The sequence below is a fragment of the Aspergillus multicolor genome (assembly GCF_047715735.1).
Source record: "Aspergillus multicolor strain CBS 133.54 unplaced genomic scaffold BDW74scaffold_20, whole genome shotgun sequence".
NCBI classification, from domain to species: domain Eukaryota; kingdom Fungi; phylum Ascomycota; class Eurotiomycetes; order Eurotiales; family Aspergillaceae; genus Aspergillus; species Aspergillus multicolor.
Window position 1 is genome coordinate 24273 of NW_027395971.1, and position 16667 is coordinate 40939.

General features: G+C 54.0%; 7 protein-coding genes across 7 annotated transcripts; 3 read left to right on the top strand and 4 right to left on the bottom strand.

Moving 5' to 3' along the window:
* Positions 1-3936: 3936 nt before the first annotated feature.
* Positions 3937-4475, top strand: BDW74DRAFT_179974 (uncharacterized protein; the record flags this gene model as incomplete). The annotated part of the gene is made up of 3 exons (XM_073729599.1): positions 3937-4062; positions 4117-4350; positions 4422-4475. 3 exons carry the CDS (start codon positions 3937-3939, stop codon positions 4473-4475), a joined length of 414 nt encoding a protein of 137 aa, XP_073581830.1.
* A 419-nt stretch (positions 4476-4894) lies between these two features.
* Positions 4895-5514, bottom strand: BDW74DRAFT_179975 (PLAC8 family protein; the record flags this gene model as incomplete). The annotated part of the gene is made up of 3 exons (XM_073729600.1): positions 4895-5206; positions 5271-5368; positions 5430-5514. The coding sequence occupies 3 exons, from the start codon at positions 5512-5514 to the stop codon at positions 4895-4897; spliced, it is 495 nt and encodes a 164-aa protein (XP_073581831.1).
* Positions 5515-6738: 1224 nt separating this feature from the next.
* Positions 6739-8071, top strand: BDW74DRAFT_169053 (putative salicylate hydroxylase; the record flags this gene model as incomplete). The annotated part of the gene is made up of 2 exons (XM_073726933.1): positions 6739-7590; positions 7661-8071. The coding sequence occupies 2 exons, from the start codon at positions 6739-6741 to the stop codon at positions 8069-8071; spliced, it is 1263 nt and encodes a 420-aa protein (XP_073581832.1).
* Positions 8072-8196: 125 nt separating this feature from the next.
* On the bottom strand, positions 8197-9239 carry BDW74DRAFT_179977 (glycoside hydrolase family 43 protein; the record flags this gene model as incomplete). The annotated part of the gene is made up of 2 exons (XM_073729601.1): positions 8197-8874; positions 8946-9239. 2 exons carry the CDS (start codon positions 9237-9239, stop codon positions 8197-8199), a joined length of 972 nt encoding a protein of 323 aa, XP_073581833.1.
* Positions 9240-9919: 680 nt separating this feature from the next.
* On the bottom strand, positions 9920-11437 carry BDW74DRAFT_179978 (uncharacterized protein; the record flags this gene model as incomplete). Its single annotated transcript, XM_073729602.1, has 1 exon — positions 9920-11437. One exon carries the CDS (start codon positions 11435-11437, stop codon positions 9920-9922), a length of 1518 nt encoding a protein of 505 aa, XP_073581834.1.
* Positions 11438-13789: 2352 nt separating this feature from the next.
* On the top strand, positions 13790-14452 carry BDW74DRAFT_179979 (uncharacterized protein; the record flags this gene model as incomplete). The annotated part of the gene is made up of 3 exons (XM_073729603.1): positions 13790-13837; positions 13891-14220; positions 14291-14452. The coding sequence occupies 3 exons, from the start codon at positions 13790-13792 to the stop codon at positions 14450-14452; spliced, it is 540 nt and encodes a 179-aa protein (XP_073581835.1).
* A 442-nt stretch (positions 14453-14894) lies between these two features.
* On the bottom strand, positions 14895-16105 carry BDW74DRAFT_179980 (phosphatidylserine decarboxylase; the record flags this gene model as incomplete). Its single annotated transcript, XM_073729604.1, has 2 exons — positions 14895-15609; positions 15666-16105. The coding sequence occupies 2 exons, from the start codon at positions 16103-16105 to the stop codon at positions 14895-14897; spliced, it is 1155 nt and encodes a 384-aa protein (XP_073581836.1).
* Between the last annotated feature and the right edge of the window lie 562 nt (positions 16106-16667).

The window sequence follows — 16667 nt, forward strand, 5'->3', positions numbered from 1 at the left end:
ATCTCTTCAGTGCCGTTTGGCAAGCACCACGATGGGGTTAGCGAGGACAGGACTCCTGGAACAGGGGACTGGCTGTTGAATCACGAGGACTTCCGAAACTGGGAGAAGACAAACTCGTCGCTTCTCTTCTGGCTGCAAGGCTCACCCGGTACTGGTAAGACATATCTGACATCCGCCGTCGTCGATCGGATTCGCGGCCAGATCGTCGGCAAGAACGAGGGCTTTGCCTTCTTCTACTGTCGCAGAAACGACGAGTCCCGGTCACAACCACAGTCCATCCTGCAGAGTCTTGTTCGTCAACTTTCGACCAGCGCCAACAATCCCGAGTCTGTCCAGAAAAAGCTTCGTGACGCCGTCAAAGACGCGCGAGAGCAGGGAACGAATTTCCGGCTACAGCAGTGCAAGGAGCAGATTCAGACCTCATTGAATATCTACGCAAAGTCTACGCTTGTCATTGATGCCTTGGACGAGTGTGACGCCGACAGCCGCGACGAGCTGATAGAAGTGCTGAACTCTTTCATCAGAGATTCCGAGAAGCCCGTCAAGGTCTTTGTCTCGAGTCGACCAGATCCTAGCATTGCGATCGAGTTGGAGAGCAGCCCCAACGTTGGTATCCGGGCGGATGACAACCAGGATGACATCAGAAAGTACTTGGACGTAGCGCTAGGCAGACAGGCAAGGAGAGTCGCGGTTCTCAAGCGTATGAAGGACGAGATAATGACCAAGCTACTGGAGCGCGCCCAGGGAATGTTTCAGTGGGCCGTCCTACAGGTACAGCAGCTCACGAAATGTCAGTCCGCCGCCAGCGTCCGCGATCGCCTCGACAAACTCCCTGCTTCGCTCGCCGAGGCGTACGATGAGGTTTGGGATCAGATTAACAGCTTGGAGGAGAATGACAAGGTGCTTGCTATACGCGCCCTCCACTGGGCAACGGTAGCTTTCAAACCCTTGACTACAACGGAGATGCTTTCTGCTATCCGGATGAATCCAAATGGCGACATGGCCCCGGTGGATGAGATGCTCGATGAAAGTGGCCTGCTTTCGCTTTGCAACGGTTTCCTCATTGTTGATAACCAGTTACAGGTCTGGCGCTTCCCGCATTTGTCGGTTCAGGAATACTTGGAGTCGGCGGGACATGTTTCTATTTTTAAAGGGCATTTGGACGCTGGGATGGTCTCGCTCTCATACTTCATCCGCGCGTATGAAAATAACAGCCTGGAAGAAGAGACTGAAACTGAAGATCTAGAGAATTCCGACGAGAATGAGAGATCACCCCGGGAGACAGACGACGGGTTCGCGAAAATGCATCCTTTCCATATCTATATGAGGCATTGCTGGCCTCTGCACGTTCAGCGAGCTAATGGCGCGGGAATGGTAGAGTTGATCACACTGCTCAAGATGTTTCATGGCTCGCCGGAGGTCAGTAGTGTGCAGTATCGGAGATGGTACCAGCAAACCGCGGAGGATTTCGATCACCTCTTCTATAGAAATGGCTTTGAATACTGCTGGGACCGACATTTCAATAGCGATGATCTGAGTGAAGTTCTGGAGGAGCTTGCCCCTGAAAGCGCTGCGGTCCTTGCCATGTCTCGATTTGCATTCGACGACATCTTGTCAGACTGGTGGGAGACGGCAGACTTTGATGCCTCGCGTGTCAATAACAACGGCCATCACCTCCTTGCCATTGCCGCCAGGGGAGAATCTTTGCAGATCTGCAAATGGCTATTAGGCAGGCAAGTCGACGTCAACGCGCAGTGCGACGGTCGGGACCATGGCACCGCCCTCGTTGCAGCCGCATCTCGGGGGCATACTGCGCTTGTGACGTTTCTTGTCGAAGCTGGGGCGGAGGTGAATATCATCCTCTCCGACAGACAAGGCCAATTTGACAACGCCCTGGAGGCGGCAATTGAAAGTGGAAACGTGGAAACCACACGATATCTGATCCAGAAGGGAGCTGACATTAACGTCCGAATGCCGCGTTCTGCCCATCGCTTCGCTCTTGGAGCGGCGGCGGCCGCGCCAGGCACTGCTATGGTCAAGACTCTGTTAGCCGGAGGCGCCGATGTAAATCAGCGCGTCGACAGCATGCACGGAGAGACGGTATTGAACATCAAGATCCGGAAAGAGGAGTTTGAGAGCGTCAAGTATCTGGTCCAGGTAGCAAAGGCCGATGTGAACCACTGCGATGCCCTCCGATCGGCGGCTGTGTGCAGGGATATCCGCATCCCTAGGTTCTTAGTCCACGCCGGAGCTAACGTGAACGCGCAGTCTATCTCTGGAACTTTCGGTAGCCCACTGGCTGCGGCGGCTTCAAACTCATCCTATCTGGAAGCCCTCAGCTTCCTCCTAGAATCCGGCGCGGACCCGAACCTGCCACTGATGACTGGCAACTTCGAAACCGCACTTGCAGTGGGCTGCGGGGAGGGTGGACCGGAAGTTGTTCGCTGTTTGCTGGCAGCAGGTGCAGACCCCAATGTCCCTCTCACGCGCGGCCGATTCGGCAGTGTGCTCGCAACCGCAGCGTACGAATCCATCGACGTCGAGATCATTGAGGCACTGCTCGACGCCGGAGCTGACATCAACATGCCACTAGAACACGGGGACTTTGGTTGCGCTCTCGCAGCCGGTGGTGCGGGCCGTGACTACGGCGACATGGATATATTCCCCTGTCTCGTCCAGGCGGGCGCGGACATCAACATGCCCCTCAAGCACGGCCTCTTTGGCAGCCCCTTCGCAGCAACTGTATGGGCGCGCCAGTTTGAGAAGATCCAACTACTCGTCGAAAAGGGCGTGGACGTGAACATGCCCCTTCCAAACAACGACTTCCCCAATCCGCTGGCCATGGTCGCCGCGTTTACCTGGGGCGAGGGGACGGTTGAGTACATCCGCGAGGTGGGCGTCGACGTCAATCCGAAGTACCCGGGGAGACGATATGGTAGCCCGCTGATTGCCGCGGCGGTGTTCGGGCAGACAGAATGTGTGGAGTATCTGATCGAACACGGAGCAGATGTGAATGCGAGATACGAAGGGGCGTATTATGCCACTGCGCTACAGGCTGCAAAGGGCGACTTCGCGCCGGAAGATCTGCAGTGGATGTTGCGCTTCTTTGGAGGGGGGATGAGAGATATCGAGGAGATCGTTGAGGAATGGGCCGGGGAGAAGCCTGCTGTTGTTGAGCTGCTTGTTGAGCGGGGGGCCACGCATTAGTTGGGTCTAGAAATGGAGTGATTTTGAAGGCAAGCAGGTACGCCGGAGTTGAGTACACGGTCACTCGTCTTCCAGCCCAGCCGTGGCCAAACCCAGGGGCTGATGGGACGATTTGCAAGGACTTTCTCTGATGGCACCGTTGTATCAGGCGTCCTCTGCAGAAACCAAGCTGACAGCTGAGACCCAGGCGCCCTGAGCTAAGACCGAATAAGCAACCATCCTCTCCGGATATTAAGGAGAGGGCATGGCCGAGTGGGTCATACCCCGGTTCTATTTTTACCGAGTCTTCAGCTCGGAAGCCCGGGTGCATAAGCTTTACATCGTAGCCATGGCGATGGCGATGCAATGCATTGGAGGCCTAAACATCTATTAAGCTGACTGGTAACATCAACGTAGACATGTCTCACCCCGTGCATCACCCCCGGCGAATGGATCACGGGATGCCGGATGATCGGCACCTTCCCTTGCCCCTTGTTTGGGCATTGGGGGCTTCGGAACCCCAGGGGCTGTGGGGTGGCACAGCCCAGTGGCGAATCAGGCCATGCGCATAACCAGCGCTGAGATCATTGTCTCACATGGCTGGTCTGGATGACTTCAGCCTGGAGGGAGGGTATAAAAGGGTTCAGTCTTCCTATGTTCGCATTATTCAACAAGAACAACATCATCAACATCAGCAAAATCCCACAACCATCTCCTTCCCCTGCAACACTTTTCATACAACTCATCAAAATGAAGACCTTCACCCTCCTCGCCTCCCTCGCCGCCACAGCCCTGGCCCAAAACGCCGGCCTCAACCTCCCCAACGGCGACGAGCTCAAGGCCGGCAGCGACGTGATTGTCCAAGTCACCCGCCCTGTACGTCTCTCCCCTGTTACCTACCCCCTTCGAAACCCTTCTTAATAGGTGCAGAACTCCCTCACCGGCTCCACCGAGCTCGCCGTTGCAATCGGCCTGCAGTCCTGCCCCAACACGGAGTGCATCGAGTCCGATGAAACCCTCGGCTCGGTCCTGTACCACGGCGAATTCAAGCCTGCTTACCACGAGTACTATCTCCCGCCCTACGAGAACTTCACTGTTTCTATTCCGGAGAGCACGGCGAAGGGGAAGGCGGTCGTGGGTATTGCGCATGTCGCGCTTGTTGGAGTGAGTTTTCTCTCTATCTTTTTTTCTGTTGGGATTCCTTGAAGGGTGAAGGGCTGACCTGATGTTGCTAGGCGTCAAACTGGCCGTTCCTTGAGGTTCTGAACAAGACCGTTACCATTGTCTAAGCATTGGATGCGGCTCTACGAAATAGACTTCGGATGTCAGCATAGATTGCTTAGGGATGATTCTTTTCTTGTGCATATTAGTGTGGTATATAGAGCAACCGATGGTTTGTCTTTTCTAATCCATCTCGAGTTTTGAAGTTTATCTATCGCTCCAGCTTTTATACCCTCGACGTCCATCGTTCCGTCTACTCCCTAAGCTCTATACTCCCTGTTGAAGTACGCAGGCGCATAAAGCACATGAGCTGCGGCCCGTCTTGCAAGTAGTGTATGATGTATGACTACAAGAAGGAGAGGAATGCGAGAGACTTAGATGCGTTCAGGGTGAGCACTAATACAACAACGATGAGCGATCAGGGACTTGACTAAGACTTGTCCATCTAGCGATATGTCTGCTAACAATACAGCGACCAACTGTAGCACTACGGATAGTGCATCCCCGGTGGCCTCTGATACGGGGTCCCTTCCGATGGTTGCCCACCTTCGCGCTGCACCTTGACGACTTCTTTCTCGGCCTGAATGAGTCCGCAGACCGGACAACAGAGCGCACCAAGACAGTCCTCGACCATCGCTCCCTCAACACCATGTTTGTTCTTCATATCACCCGGTTCCATTCCCAGCGCCGACTCGAGGTGCGTCTCGGTGATGCCGTATCGCTGGCGGAGGTCGTTGCGCTTTTTCGCTTGGATGAGGAAGCCCGCGCCGAAGCAGTTCATGCCGAGCCAGATGAGGCACTATCTCAATATCAATATCAGTATGGTTTCTCGAAAGTGGAGTAGGAAGTGCGGGAGAACTCACGCGGTCATTGACGGGGCTGTAGTTCGTTAGACTTGGATCGTCGAGTCGCGCTTGCGTTCGGCCGAAGAGGATGCACGGGCAGCACCAGCCCATTAGACCTATCGAAGTAGGGTTAGCGAGACGATCGTGAGCACCATAATGGGGATTTGAAGGTTGTACAAGTGTCGAGAGGCGTCAAGAAGTCAAAGAAGGAGTAGGCCCATTTGCGCTCGGGGCTAGCAGGGTAGGGAGCGTCGGTCGCCATAACGATTGAGTGGTATAAAGATGACCGGAAGAATAGTCAACAGTGAATAGTCAGGTGCTTTGGAGTAGGTAGCGCAGGAATAAGCGAAGGATAACGATGGGACGGTGTAGGGACTGAATGAGGGAACTGGAGGAGCGGAAGAGAAGGAGAGGCGAAGAAAGTCGTGGACGGGCGCAGGACAAGTCCGTCGAAACAGGAAGGAACCCCCTATCCATGCAGCACTTCAACCAGCATGGCGCCCTCCCCCTGCCATTTCCCTAGCAATATGCGCTTGCGATGGCTTCATCCTCTTGCCTCTTTCTGCCTCCAGTTGAATCATGGGCCCTTGACTCGAACCATGAAGGTGTCTCGGGATCATATTCGCCTAGCAATCATGGCACTTGGGAAGGCTATTCAACAAACACATAGATCGACTCTGTCTGGGGATCAATGAGAACGCGCTTATCTAGAAGTCAACCGCCTGATGAAGTTGCCCACTGCATAAAGTGCCACAGGTATCGTCTGGGGTTAGGGCTCATCCTCCGGGCATAGAGGCCTGGCGCCTCGAAGACGTCACCTTGGTGCCTAAGGTAATAAGCGGTTGGATCTGATTTGCTCTGATCAGATTGCTCTCTGTCATCCCGGTCAGGCTTCATTTGAGGTACCTTGTCGCCTTGGCTCGAGGAACTTTAGTGGCAATACAGCAGTGGTACCATTATTCAAGTGCCAGGACTACGACAACTGATTTGAGCTGGGTTCAAGTTGATCCAGACAAAATCAGGTATCAATTTACAAGGTCTGGGACTTATCTGCCGATAGTGCTATTGAGGGATGGTCGCATCAACTCCATACTAGATATGCGATCGATGTATACTCCGTGCTGGTACGTTCACTCTTGGTCAGGGAGCCTTCTCAGCATTTTACTCTACACAGGGACTTTGGCACATGATCCTGACAGGCGATACGATCATCTCATGCAGGTTATCCCCGCACTGCATCATTGGAATGCTCCGATGCCGGCCTGTTGCTGATCGTCAACGGCCCCCCACATTTGCCCCTCGGGGTCCATCGCCTCTGCAACTGCCGAACCCCTTATCTCTTGGCCTTTGCACCTAGATACACATTGCTCCAAGAGATTAGATAGGAGCGCCTTCAACTGACGCACCTGTTTTATCTCTGGCAAGTTCCTTCACTCTACGTCCATCGCGGGGTTGCCTCACGGCCCATTCCACATCTACCGCAACCATGACCTCAGCGAAAGAATTCACCGTTGCGATCGTCGGCGGGGGAATGGGAGGCCTCTCCCTTGCAGTTGGACTGCTTAGGCGCCAAATTCCTGTCAAGATCTACGAGGCTGCTGCCGAATTCAAGGAAGTCGGGTTAGGCCTCACCATTGGCCCGGCTGCACACCGGGCCATGCCGCTCATTGATCCCAAGATCAGAGAAATTTATGATAACCTCATCACGACCCATGCAGACTCCCCAGGTTATGAGCGCTACAAGGATACCTGGTTTGAGGTAGTTAGATCCACCGATGACGAAGAACTGGATGGAAAGCTGGTGCTCGATCTCAAGGCCAAACCCAGCGGGCAGACGACGGTGCGCCGGGCGGATTTCCTCGATGCACTGGTGAAGCTGGTACCAGAGGGGGTTGCGCACTTTGGGAAGCGACTCAGTACTTTAACCGAAACCGGGGAAGGAATGTACGTGCAGTTCGAAGATGGGACGTCGGCAACAGCAAGCGTAGTCATCGGCTGCGACGGCATCCACTCCAAGGTGAAGCAGTTCGTCTTAGACCCGGACGAGTATGCAGCTAGCCAACCGCAATACGCCGGGATGTACGGGTATCGAGCTGTGCTGGATATGGAGACGATGGTCAAAGCCGTTGGTGACCACCGGGCGAGAGTCGCGACGATGTATGTCGGCGACGGGGCATACGGCGTCACATATCCTATCAAGCGAGCGAAGAAGGTCAACGTGGGTATTTATCCACTGCAAGCGGAGTGGGATCAAGAAAGCTGGGTGCGGCCAGCGAGCAAGGAGGATATGCGGAATGACTTTCGGCATATGGGAAAACTGATCAGCAGTTTGATCGAGGTACGTTCGGGTCTTCTGGCGCAATGATATTGAAGCTAACGCCGTGCAGTACATGCCAGACCCAACGCAGTGGGCTTTGTACGAGCATCCGCATATCTCGACTTATGCGCGATCGAAGGTGGCTATCCTAGGTGACGCAGCCCATGCTTCCACACCCCATCAGGGGGCTGGTGCTGGACAAGCCATCGAAGACGCCCATGTCCTTGCCGAGCTACTAGGAGACCCTAGGGTTGTGACAGCAGAAGATGTTGCTGCAGCATTCAGAGCTTATGACGAGGTTCGCCGACCGCGCAGTCAACGAGTGGTGACAAGTAGCGCAGAGAATGCACACCTTCTTTGTCTACGGCTACCCGGGGTAGGTAATGATGAAGAGAAGTTTAAGACGACATTACAGGAGAGGCTGGCATGGCTTTGGAATGAGGATGTACAAGAGCAGGCGGAGAGAGCGAGGAGGATCATGCTGAAGACATTAGAGCAATAATGGCAATACTATAACCTATCATGCATACTGGCGGACATTATACCATCAATGCTCGCCGTCTATTTAGTAACGAGAGTATACTACACGGCGAGAACATCTTCTCCATCCAAATATGGTATATACGCTCAAAGCAGTGTAATCTTCCCACCCCCAACCTGCATATCAACAACCCACATCCCCCGTCCACTCTCAATACTCCTCCCATCATTAAACGCATGAAACACCATCTTATGTCCATCTAAAAAGTCCGCACCCCCGGGTCCCCCCAGCGGCCCCGAGCTCCCCGCATCCCCACTAACAAGCAGCGGTGCATCCGGCGCCTGGGCCTTCGTATACGGCCCCGTAATACTCGCCGCCGTAGCATAACTCGCATCATACGAGGGATCGCTATACATCCCTGAGCTAAACATGAGATAGTAGATCCCATCAACAAGAACCAGACTCGGCGCCTCAACGAGCGGCCCATCTGCACCGTTGGGGTCCCGGTCAAGTATCTGAATAGCCTCTCCGTCAGGCGTGATTCCATCATTTTGGACTTTCTGGAGCATAATTGGTGTCGAGTGCATAGTTCCGTCATTGTTAAGGCTATTCCCGTCTACCTTGTATACCACGTAGCGCGAGCCATCTGCGTCCGTGAAACCAGACGCATCGATGGCCCCGCCGAGATCTAGCGGACATGCGAAACTTGTCTCGGTAGGCGTATAGGGCCCTGTTATTGTGACCGATGTCGCGGTTCCAAGACAGTGCTTGGAATTGTCGGACGACGAGAGGGCGGAGAAGTACATGACGAATGTGCCGTCGTCCTACACCACGAATATCAGCACTTACACTGTTCCAAAGAGTCCATATCAAGAAAGTAGGGGGAAAGGCATACAAGTTGCACGACATCCGGCGCCCAAACGAGCGGACTGTCACCCTGAACCCAACCCGGGAACGGACCAGACAGGCCATCCGTTCCGTCGAGCAGTGACCAGGATACGAAATCGGGGGAATGTGCGATTTGGACGTTTACGCCGTTGCTGCCGGTGCCGAAGGCGTAGTAGCCGCTGTCTGTGCGGAGCACGGCTGGATCGGGGAAGTCCGTATCCAGGACGTGGGTTGGTTGGGCTATGGTCATGGTGGCGCCTGCTAGGGCCAGGAGGGGGGAGAGGGACTTTGATGGAGGCATCTTTCAGACTTGAAAAAATAGAGACATGTAGAGGTGTGGAAGATCCCTCATTCTAGGCGACGCCGGGGGACCTTATATCCTACCTAGATACTGGCGGATCTGCTCCTGCTCTGTGTCGCATGATGAAACCCCGACCGGGCCCTTGTCTCACTGCGTAGCTGACCTGTGTCCATGCTGATGGACAGGGCGGTTCTCTCCGCTAAGCTCCGCTAGGCTCTGCTTGGTTCCCCATGTCTTTGACGGACGATTTGCTGCATATAGTGCAATTCCTTTGCCGATCGATCGATTATTGGTGTTTCCGGGAAAGCAGCGCCGATTGTGCACTGGGGTTCATCCTGGTCGAGGGCATATCGTTGGAAGCTTGAGCTTGAGTTTGAGCCCGAGCTCCTCGGAGTCACAGAACAGATTGTGGGGAAGACATCGGACAAGGATCTCGATTGAGGTGATCGTCTGGTGCCGATGTGACCTGCCATTTGGGAGTTAGTGCAGTGGAGATGGGATGGCCGTGGGGTCCTTATGAAATACTGTAGCCGAGGTTAGTCGGCGATAGAGATATGCTATTCCACTGCAATTACGATAATGAGAAATATTATGAATCATCCAAGGTTAAGGGAGTTGGAAATAGTCATATGGTATTCATCTTTCCATACATATTCGACCAGAACAGTGCAGCACCATGGCTATACAACAGTAACAAACAGCCGATCATACCGGGTCAAGGGAAACTCCCCATCATCTGTGCCCTGCAAGATAATTGAAATGGTGTCTCCCTCCTCTGCATCGTCAGGGACAGTCACTCTCGCGCCATGGTTATCCAGCCCAGTAATATCCACGGAGCGCGGGTATGTCCCTTCCTCCAGATACTGCCACCACGTCGTCTTCACAGTATCATTGTCAGGATCGCTAATTTTCGCAGCAAGGTCGATCGTCGCTCCTGCCTTGCCCTGCACACTGGTGCCGTTGACAATTTGGACCGTCGGTGCATGGTTGGCGCGGGTATAGTTCGCCTCAAGCGTCCACTGCATTCTAGCTGCAAAGTCGTTCTGAATTGGTGCGATCCAGCGAGTATAGGTGTATTCTTCATCCTCAGCACCGGTGGAGTTCTTCTCACTATCAACCATCACCCAAAGGTCAGGCGACGTGCTGTTATGCTTCGCTCGTCCACCCCAGCTGCCGATAGTAGGGTTGGAGGGATCCTGCAGACCGGTGTTGATGATCGGGTTGAAGACGACGTTATCGCCTTCGGAGAGGAAATCGTAGGGTTCGAGCGGCTGGCAGGTCTGTTTGGTGTTCTCAATCCAGCTGAGGTTGCCGAATACGTCAAGAAGGTCACCAGGCATGCGCTGGTTGTCTAGCCAGGAGCGGTAGAGCTTGCCATAGGGGCCTTTCTGGATATTGGCCTTGGTCCAGTTACCCCTGAAGTAGACATTATCTTCGCCGCCACGGACATTCCCCTGTCCCCGTTCGCAGTTGTACGCCCAGAGCGAGTACGCGGCGCTGTAGTCCTCGACGCGGAGTGCGGGCCAGTTGGGCGCGATGTAGTCGGCGTAGGTGGTGTCCTGGAACATACTGGCCAGGATGACGGCCTTGCGGGAGATGGCTGCCTTGGTGTCGTTCCAGCCCCCGGAGCTCGAATATTCATCTTCGATGGACTTGAGGGCGCGCGCGATAACATTAGTTCCACCCCATGCTTGAAGGTACAGCGTCCTGTCATCATCATCGAGGAGTAAGTCACGGATGAAGTCCGACCCCTCAGTATCCTTCTCCATCTCGCCCTCAAAGTCGATGTTCCCAATCTTGACCATGGACAGCAACTCATCTGGAGTTGGATAGAACGGATCGTGGACGTTCAAGTTCGGCCAGACCTCTGCATACGCTTTGAGTACAATATCCTGTACGGTTCGCGTGCCCGTCCACCGCCAGTTCCACTGCGGCGTGTCATACTCTCGGTCCTCTAAGAAGAACTTGGTCCCGTTGCCATCGCCGGCCCAGTGGAAGCGGCTGGAGGTGTAGATGATCCCTTGGGTGTCGAGTTCGTTGGTGTATAGCAGGTAGCGGATAAGCGAGGCAAGGTCGTCTTGTTCGAGGTCGGTGGTGACCACTGTCCGGGGCATGGAGGAGCGGTCGGGGTAGGGTTGGTAGGCATTGGCGGTCGCCAGCAGGCCGAGGGCGCATAATGGGGAGGTGAGAAGGCGCATGATGGGCCGTGAGTTAGATGTCCTCTGTAGAATCTGAGAGTCAATCAAAGAGTCATTCGCTAACTGTGATGCAGATCAGACTCGCTTTATAGTAGCGGTGACCGGCCACCGCACCGACGTAGGTCGGGTAAGGGTTAGAGTTGCCAGATTCGCGGCCGTTGTGCCCATAGCAACACTGTGGGCAATGTACAGGTAGTGCACCAAATATCGTCATAAGACGGGGTATGTTCCCACTTCCCATCCCCAGCCTGCAAGCATGGTCACACCCTGCGGGGAACCCTGTCAGGCCAGCGTGTGGAGATCAGGGCTTCGGCTCAGGGACTCAAAGGGCAGCGCTTACGATTTCCCCATGCACACGGCAAAATATCGGCAAATATCCGTGTCCTGCAGACTCTGCATTGACGTCCAGCGGATAAACAGCCTGATTCGGCCAAGCGGACGAAGAACACCGGTTTTTGTGCCCCACGGGGAAACTGCAAACAACGTCACTGGGGCAGGAAGAGCAGCCCTAACCCCACCCCGGACACCCCCCTGCTTGACCTCCAGTTTCTAAAACCCGCACTCCTGTCGATGTGACATGAAGATTATAGTGCCATATATGATCGCACCGTGCTCCCAGGCAGTATGTCGTGAGATATGCCAAGATCGAGTTGGAGTCAGGGTGCAACATCGGCCTCGCTAGACTAACCACCTTCTCTATAAACAAGCCCTATGTTCTTGGCCACGGCCCATGACTCCGTCTTCGCTTTACTGCTAGCGGTATCCATCTTCATTTCCTGCTGCCTTGCCTCTGCTTACATCAACATCTCCTTGTTTTCACGTATAAGGGTTCTTGTTGAAATTTGAAGCCCGATGCCGGCTCCATAGCTTTTACGTTTTATTTTTTTTTTATTTTTTTTTCCCGGCTCCTCTCTACTTGAAGCCCAGCTAGTGGTATCTAGCTCAATATCTGCGGTAATAGAGGAAGCTCGTGAATATTACTCGGAACGTAGCCGCGTTATGCTAGATCGCTTGCCTCTATTCAATTTTGAGGGGGCTTGTCACGCTGTTCAGTCCATTCCATTCCGTTTTCTCCTGTACTTGTCGACTCGGGATCGAATAGCCGCATTGGATATCTCTAGTCTATACACCTGTACGCATGAGGTCTGGAGTTTTGATTGTGCCTGGATTATCGGAAACTTTCCCGGACGCAGTGAGGAATGCCCGGTATGCTTCCACCATGGCCAATGGGATACTCGGTAGATCAGAGGATAATCTAAAGATAGAGCGACGGCGGCCAATTGCTATTGAAACCTTGTCTTAGCTAGGCCGACCCCCTAGAAGAGTATCCTCTTTCACTGTCTGGGTGTGGTGGCACGGCATGATGACAGCCTATAGTGTTCAATGCGCTGGCTCGGGCGTGGGAATGGGGACACGACTCCGTGGGCTACACCTTGCGGCGTACGTGAGGTCCTTTCGCAAAGGAGCGACAGCAGCCCGCGCCCATCAGGGCCACAAACAGCATCTATTAAAGTAATGACGCTTACCTATAGCCATTGTGGTAAATTGCTCGGGTATCGGGCTCTTTCTGGGAGAGACTAGCATTGTTTGCAAGTCGGAAAAGGAGGCTAGGACGCTGTAATTACACGAGGTACATTGCAGTTGACCCAACTGAAGCATTCCAGGGAAGAAATGTGGTGTCTGTCTTAGAATCACGGTGTAGACGCTATTTTCGTCACTTTCTCCGCAAGTACTGGAGGTCGCACAGCAGCCAGCAACCCCTCAATAGCCCTAATTTTCATTTTCGATAACTGCAACCGTACCTGACCCAGAGGACCCTTCAGCCCAAGCCTCGAGCACAAACCGGCCACCCACGGTTCGAATATAGAAGTCCAGCCCTCAACAACAGGGATCTCCTTTGTATACCAATGCAACGGGACCTTTGTCCATCCCGGGGTAACCCACCACGAGCTGTCCCGAAACAGAAGTAGACAATGAAAGCCTTCTGAATAGGACCTTCCTCAATATGGTCTCAATAAGCTAAGCCTAAGCCCTCAATAGAGCCTCAATAGAGCCTCAATAGACCTGTATTTGCCCTTGTGCAACTATGCCATAATGAAAGCCCTCTGTGCTGTTCCACGAGGATGGAGATGTGTCAACTCTTTGACCTGAAGTATGGCATCTGACTCCAGATGTCAACATCACAGAGGTCAACTTGCAGCTGGAGAGGATGAAGGAGATGGCATAAGTAGAATGTAATACCCACTCATGCTGAGCCGGTGTTCTTTCTCCATACTCCATACGTTTTACTTGACTGTCTCTACCAGAAACTGACTTTCTACTCTTTTGCCAATCGATAAACAAACTAACAACATGAAACTCACGGCCCTGATTGCCATCTTCTCTGCCGTCAGTGCGGTGGTAAGTCCACCCTTCCCCCTCTCCCTCTGCCCGTCTAACATAACCTCCCATAGACCGCAAGTACCATCGGCACCCGCTCCAACCAAGCTAACGAAGCCCTAACCTCCGCCCACGAGCTCGACAGCGACCTCGCCCTCGAACCCGAACCCAAGCCAAGCCCCTCCTCCTCCTCCCACAGTCGCCCCCTCCAGCTCGCCAAACGCCGCGCCCCAGACTTCAAAGCCACGCGCGTCGACTGCACGCACAAGAAAAAAGTCGACTGGATCAACGCCATGGCCGAGGGGCGCCGTCTGTACGTGCTAGACGGAGCACCGCGGCTCGGGCCCGGGCAGTGCAGCCGCGTGGGCTGCTCGACGGGGACTGCGATCGTGTGGTGCAACGAGGTGAGTAGTCCCTCCTCTCCTTTTTAAGAATGTAGGCAGTGCATTGCTAATGCGGGCTGTTCGTCTCCAGGGCAAGGAGGTCCTCAAGCTGAACAGCTGGGACGAGGTGGCGGACGGGGCGTGGGTGGTGATCAACCAGTGCCGGTTTGGCGACTTCGGCGACTGGTATGTGGCGGGCACGGCGTACCATGCGGGGGATTGGAAGGTGACGATTCGGACGGAGAAGTGTTAGCCTGCCCTGTCATACTTCCTCTTTACAACATTGGATGTTGCCAATACCTTTGGACCTGACCCTATGGTATGGTATCGTACCCGGCCCTGCCCTGCCCTACCTTCAAGTGAAGATTGATAGGTATTTACGACTCCGATGTGAATATCTCTCACTTCCCTTGACACAGCTCTGGAAGTAAAGTGATTATGACGGTCTAAGATACGATACGATTCGATTGTGATGTTTCATCTCTGTTTCTGCTCAGATACCTGTTGGTTGTGGTGTGTTGACCAAGGGCCGGGTCCTCTCTGGTGCCTGGCCAGTATAAAGGCCGAAGGCACTGCTATCCCCGTCCCTGGGTATTCTCTTCTCGACATCTTTTTTCCGTGGCCTTACCCTTGTAGCAATTGATGATAAGTTACTGCCTTAACATGCCCTACTCATGGCCATCTTGTATCATCCCCTAAACATAAGCACAAATCTGTCCAATCTCGCTCCCCATCTTGTAATGCCTCCCCATTTCCATAGTAATCTGGGTCCCCAAGCCACTCTCAAAAATAAGCACCACATCCGACCCCCCAAACTGGAAATACCCCAGCTCCTCCCCCTTATGCAAGGTAACCCCAACCTCCGCCGTAAGAACAACAGACGACACGACCGCCATGCCAACGGGCAGGACGGCAACAAGACCGACCCCCGTATTGAGGATAATCAATCCCCTCGTCTGGCAAAACTGGTAGCCGATCTCATTTTGCACCGTCAGTTCGTTTCTAGTCGTCCCCGTCACATCTTCAACTGCAGGCACAGCCTCAAACTTCATCGAGCTCTGCCCCTGAATCACGCGCGCCTCAAGAACCGTCCCGGCAACAGGCGCATGAATGCGGTGATAGTCCGTGAGATCCAGGAAGCCGTGCAACCAGATACCGTCCGCAAAGCGCTGCGCGTACGGGGAGCCCGCCAGCATCTGGGCGATTGGCCAGGTCAGACCTTTCGTCGTGATTGCTGAGTTGGGTGTAATGCGCGCCATGTCCATGAATGTGAAATCCGTGGGGCTCGTGAAGATCGATGGATCCCCGATGGAGGCGATAGGACGACGACCCGGCTTGACGTGCCGCGCGAAGAAGGCGTTGAATGTGCGCCAGCCCCGCGCGGTTGGAGGTACTCGGTGATATTGTACGCTGGGTTGGAGGCGAAGGTGTGTAGAGATGCAGCGGAGGCGGGCGTATCCATGAACTGTCCAAAGGCGGCGCAGAAGCGGACCATCCAGGTTGAGAGCCATGTCAGCCCTTCAGCTTCGTAGTCAGCGGGTTTCTCATCGGTGGCGGCACCGAGCACCGGGCGGATCGGGCTCTGGTAGGTCTTAACGGCGGGCTGGTCGAGGACGAACCACATTGTCGCGGTGCGGACGAGAAGGTCCTTGGGCCGAACTGCCTCGGTGGGGATCCAGGTGAGGAGGTCGTTGGCGAAGGCGAGGTAGTCGTTTATGCTGTGAATGTTCTGCATTTCGGAGAGATTGTAGGAGGCTGCGGAGTAGATTGCGGTGGTGAAGGCTTGGATGCGGGCTGGGTCGGACAGAATCCAGCTGTCCAACACTTTGACGAGGGGGTCATAGTTTGCTTGGGTGGTCATGATATCTGTGTCTGGGGGTGACATGGCAAGTAGTGCGTTGGTCATGATGATGGGAGGGGTGCGCTTAGTCTTTGTAGGGTGTGTTAGAGGGGAGTTTAGACTTTGTAGGTTGTATTCAGTGTTAGATGCGAGCTCAGTTGCTCTGAATGAAGGGTGACACTGCCTGTTGGTTCTTTTTTATGCTTTTTGCCTGGAATTCGGTAGTAACACTAAGCCCAGCATTCACACCTGAGTAGTTGTTCAGTGAATGTTCAAGGGGCTTAGGTCAGATCAGTGAATTCGTGGATGGCTACGCCACCAAGACACAATAGTGAATGTGGAGCTGCGGTGGTGACATTGGGACTTCCTTTTCTAGATGTGTGTTGCTTGGGATCCAGCGGACGATCTCGGGCATGACGATGCGAGTCATGGAGCTCCAACTGAATTGATCGTCAAGGTGGACCCAATGCTCAGAACCTGAAGCCTGAAGGCCCAGTTGAAAGTTCGAGATCATCTGGTAAATTTCCCAATATCCTCCAGCTATGGGTCTGCTCTCTCCACTTCTTTCCCTCTGCGTGCAAGATCAAGATTCAAGATTCAAGATATCCGGTTTGGCCGTGCTGACATG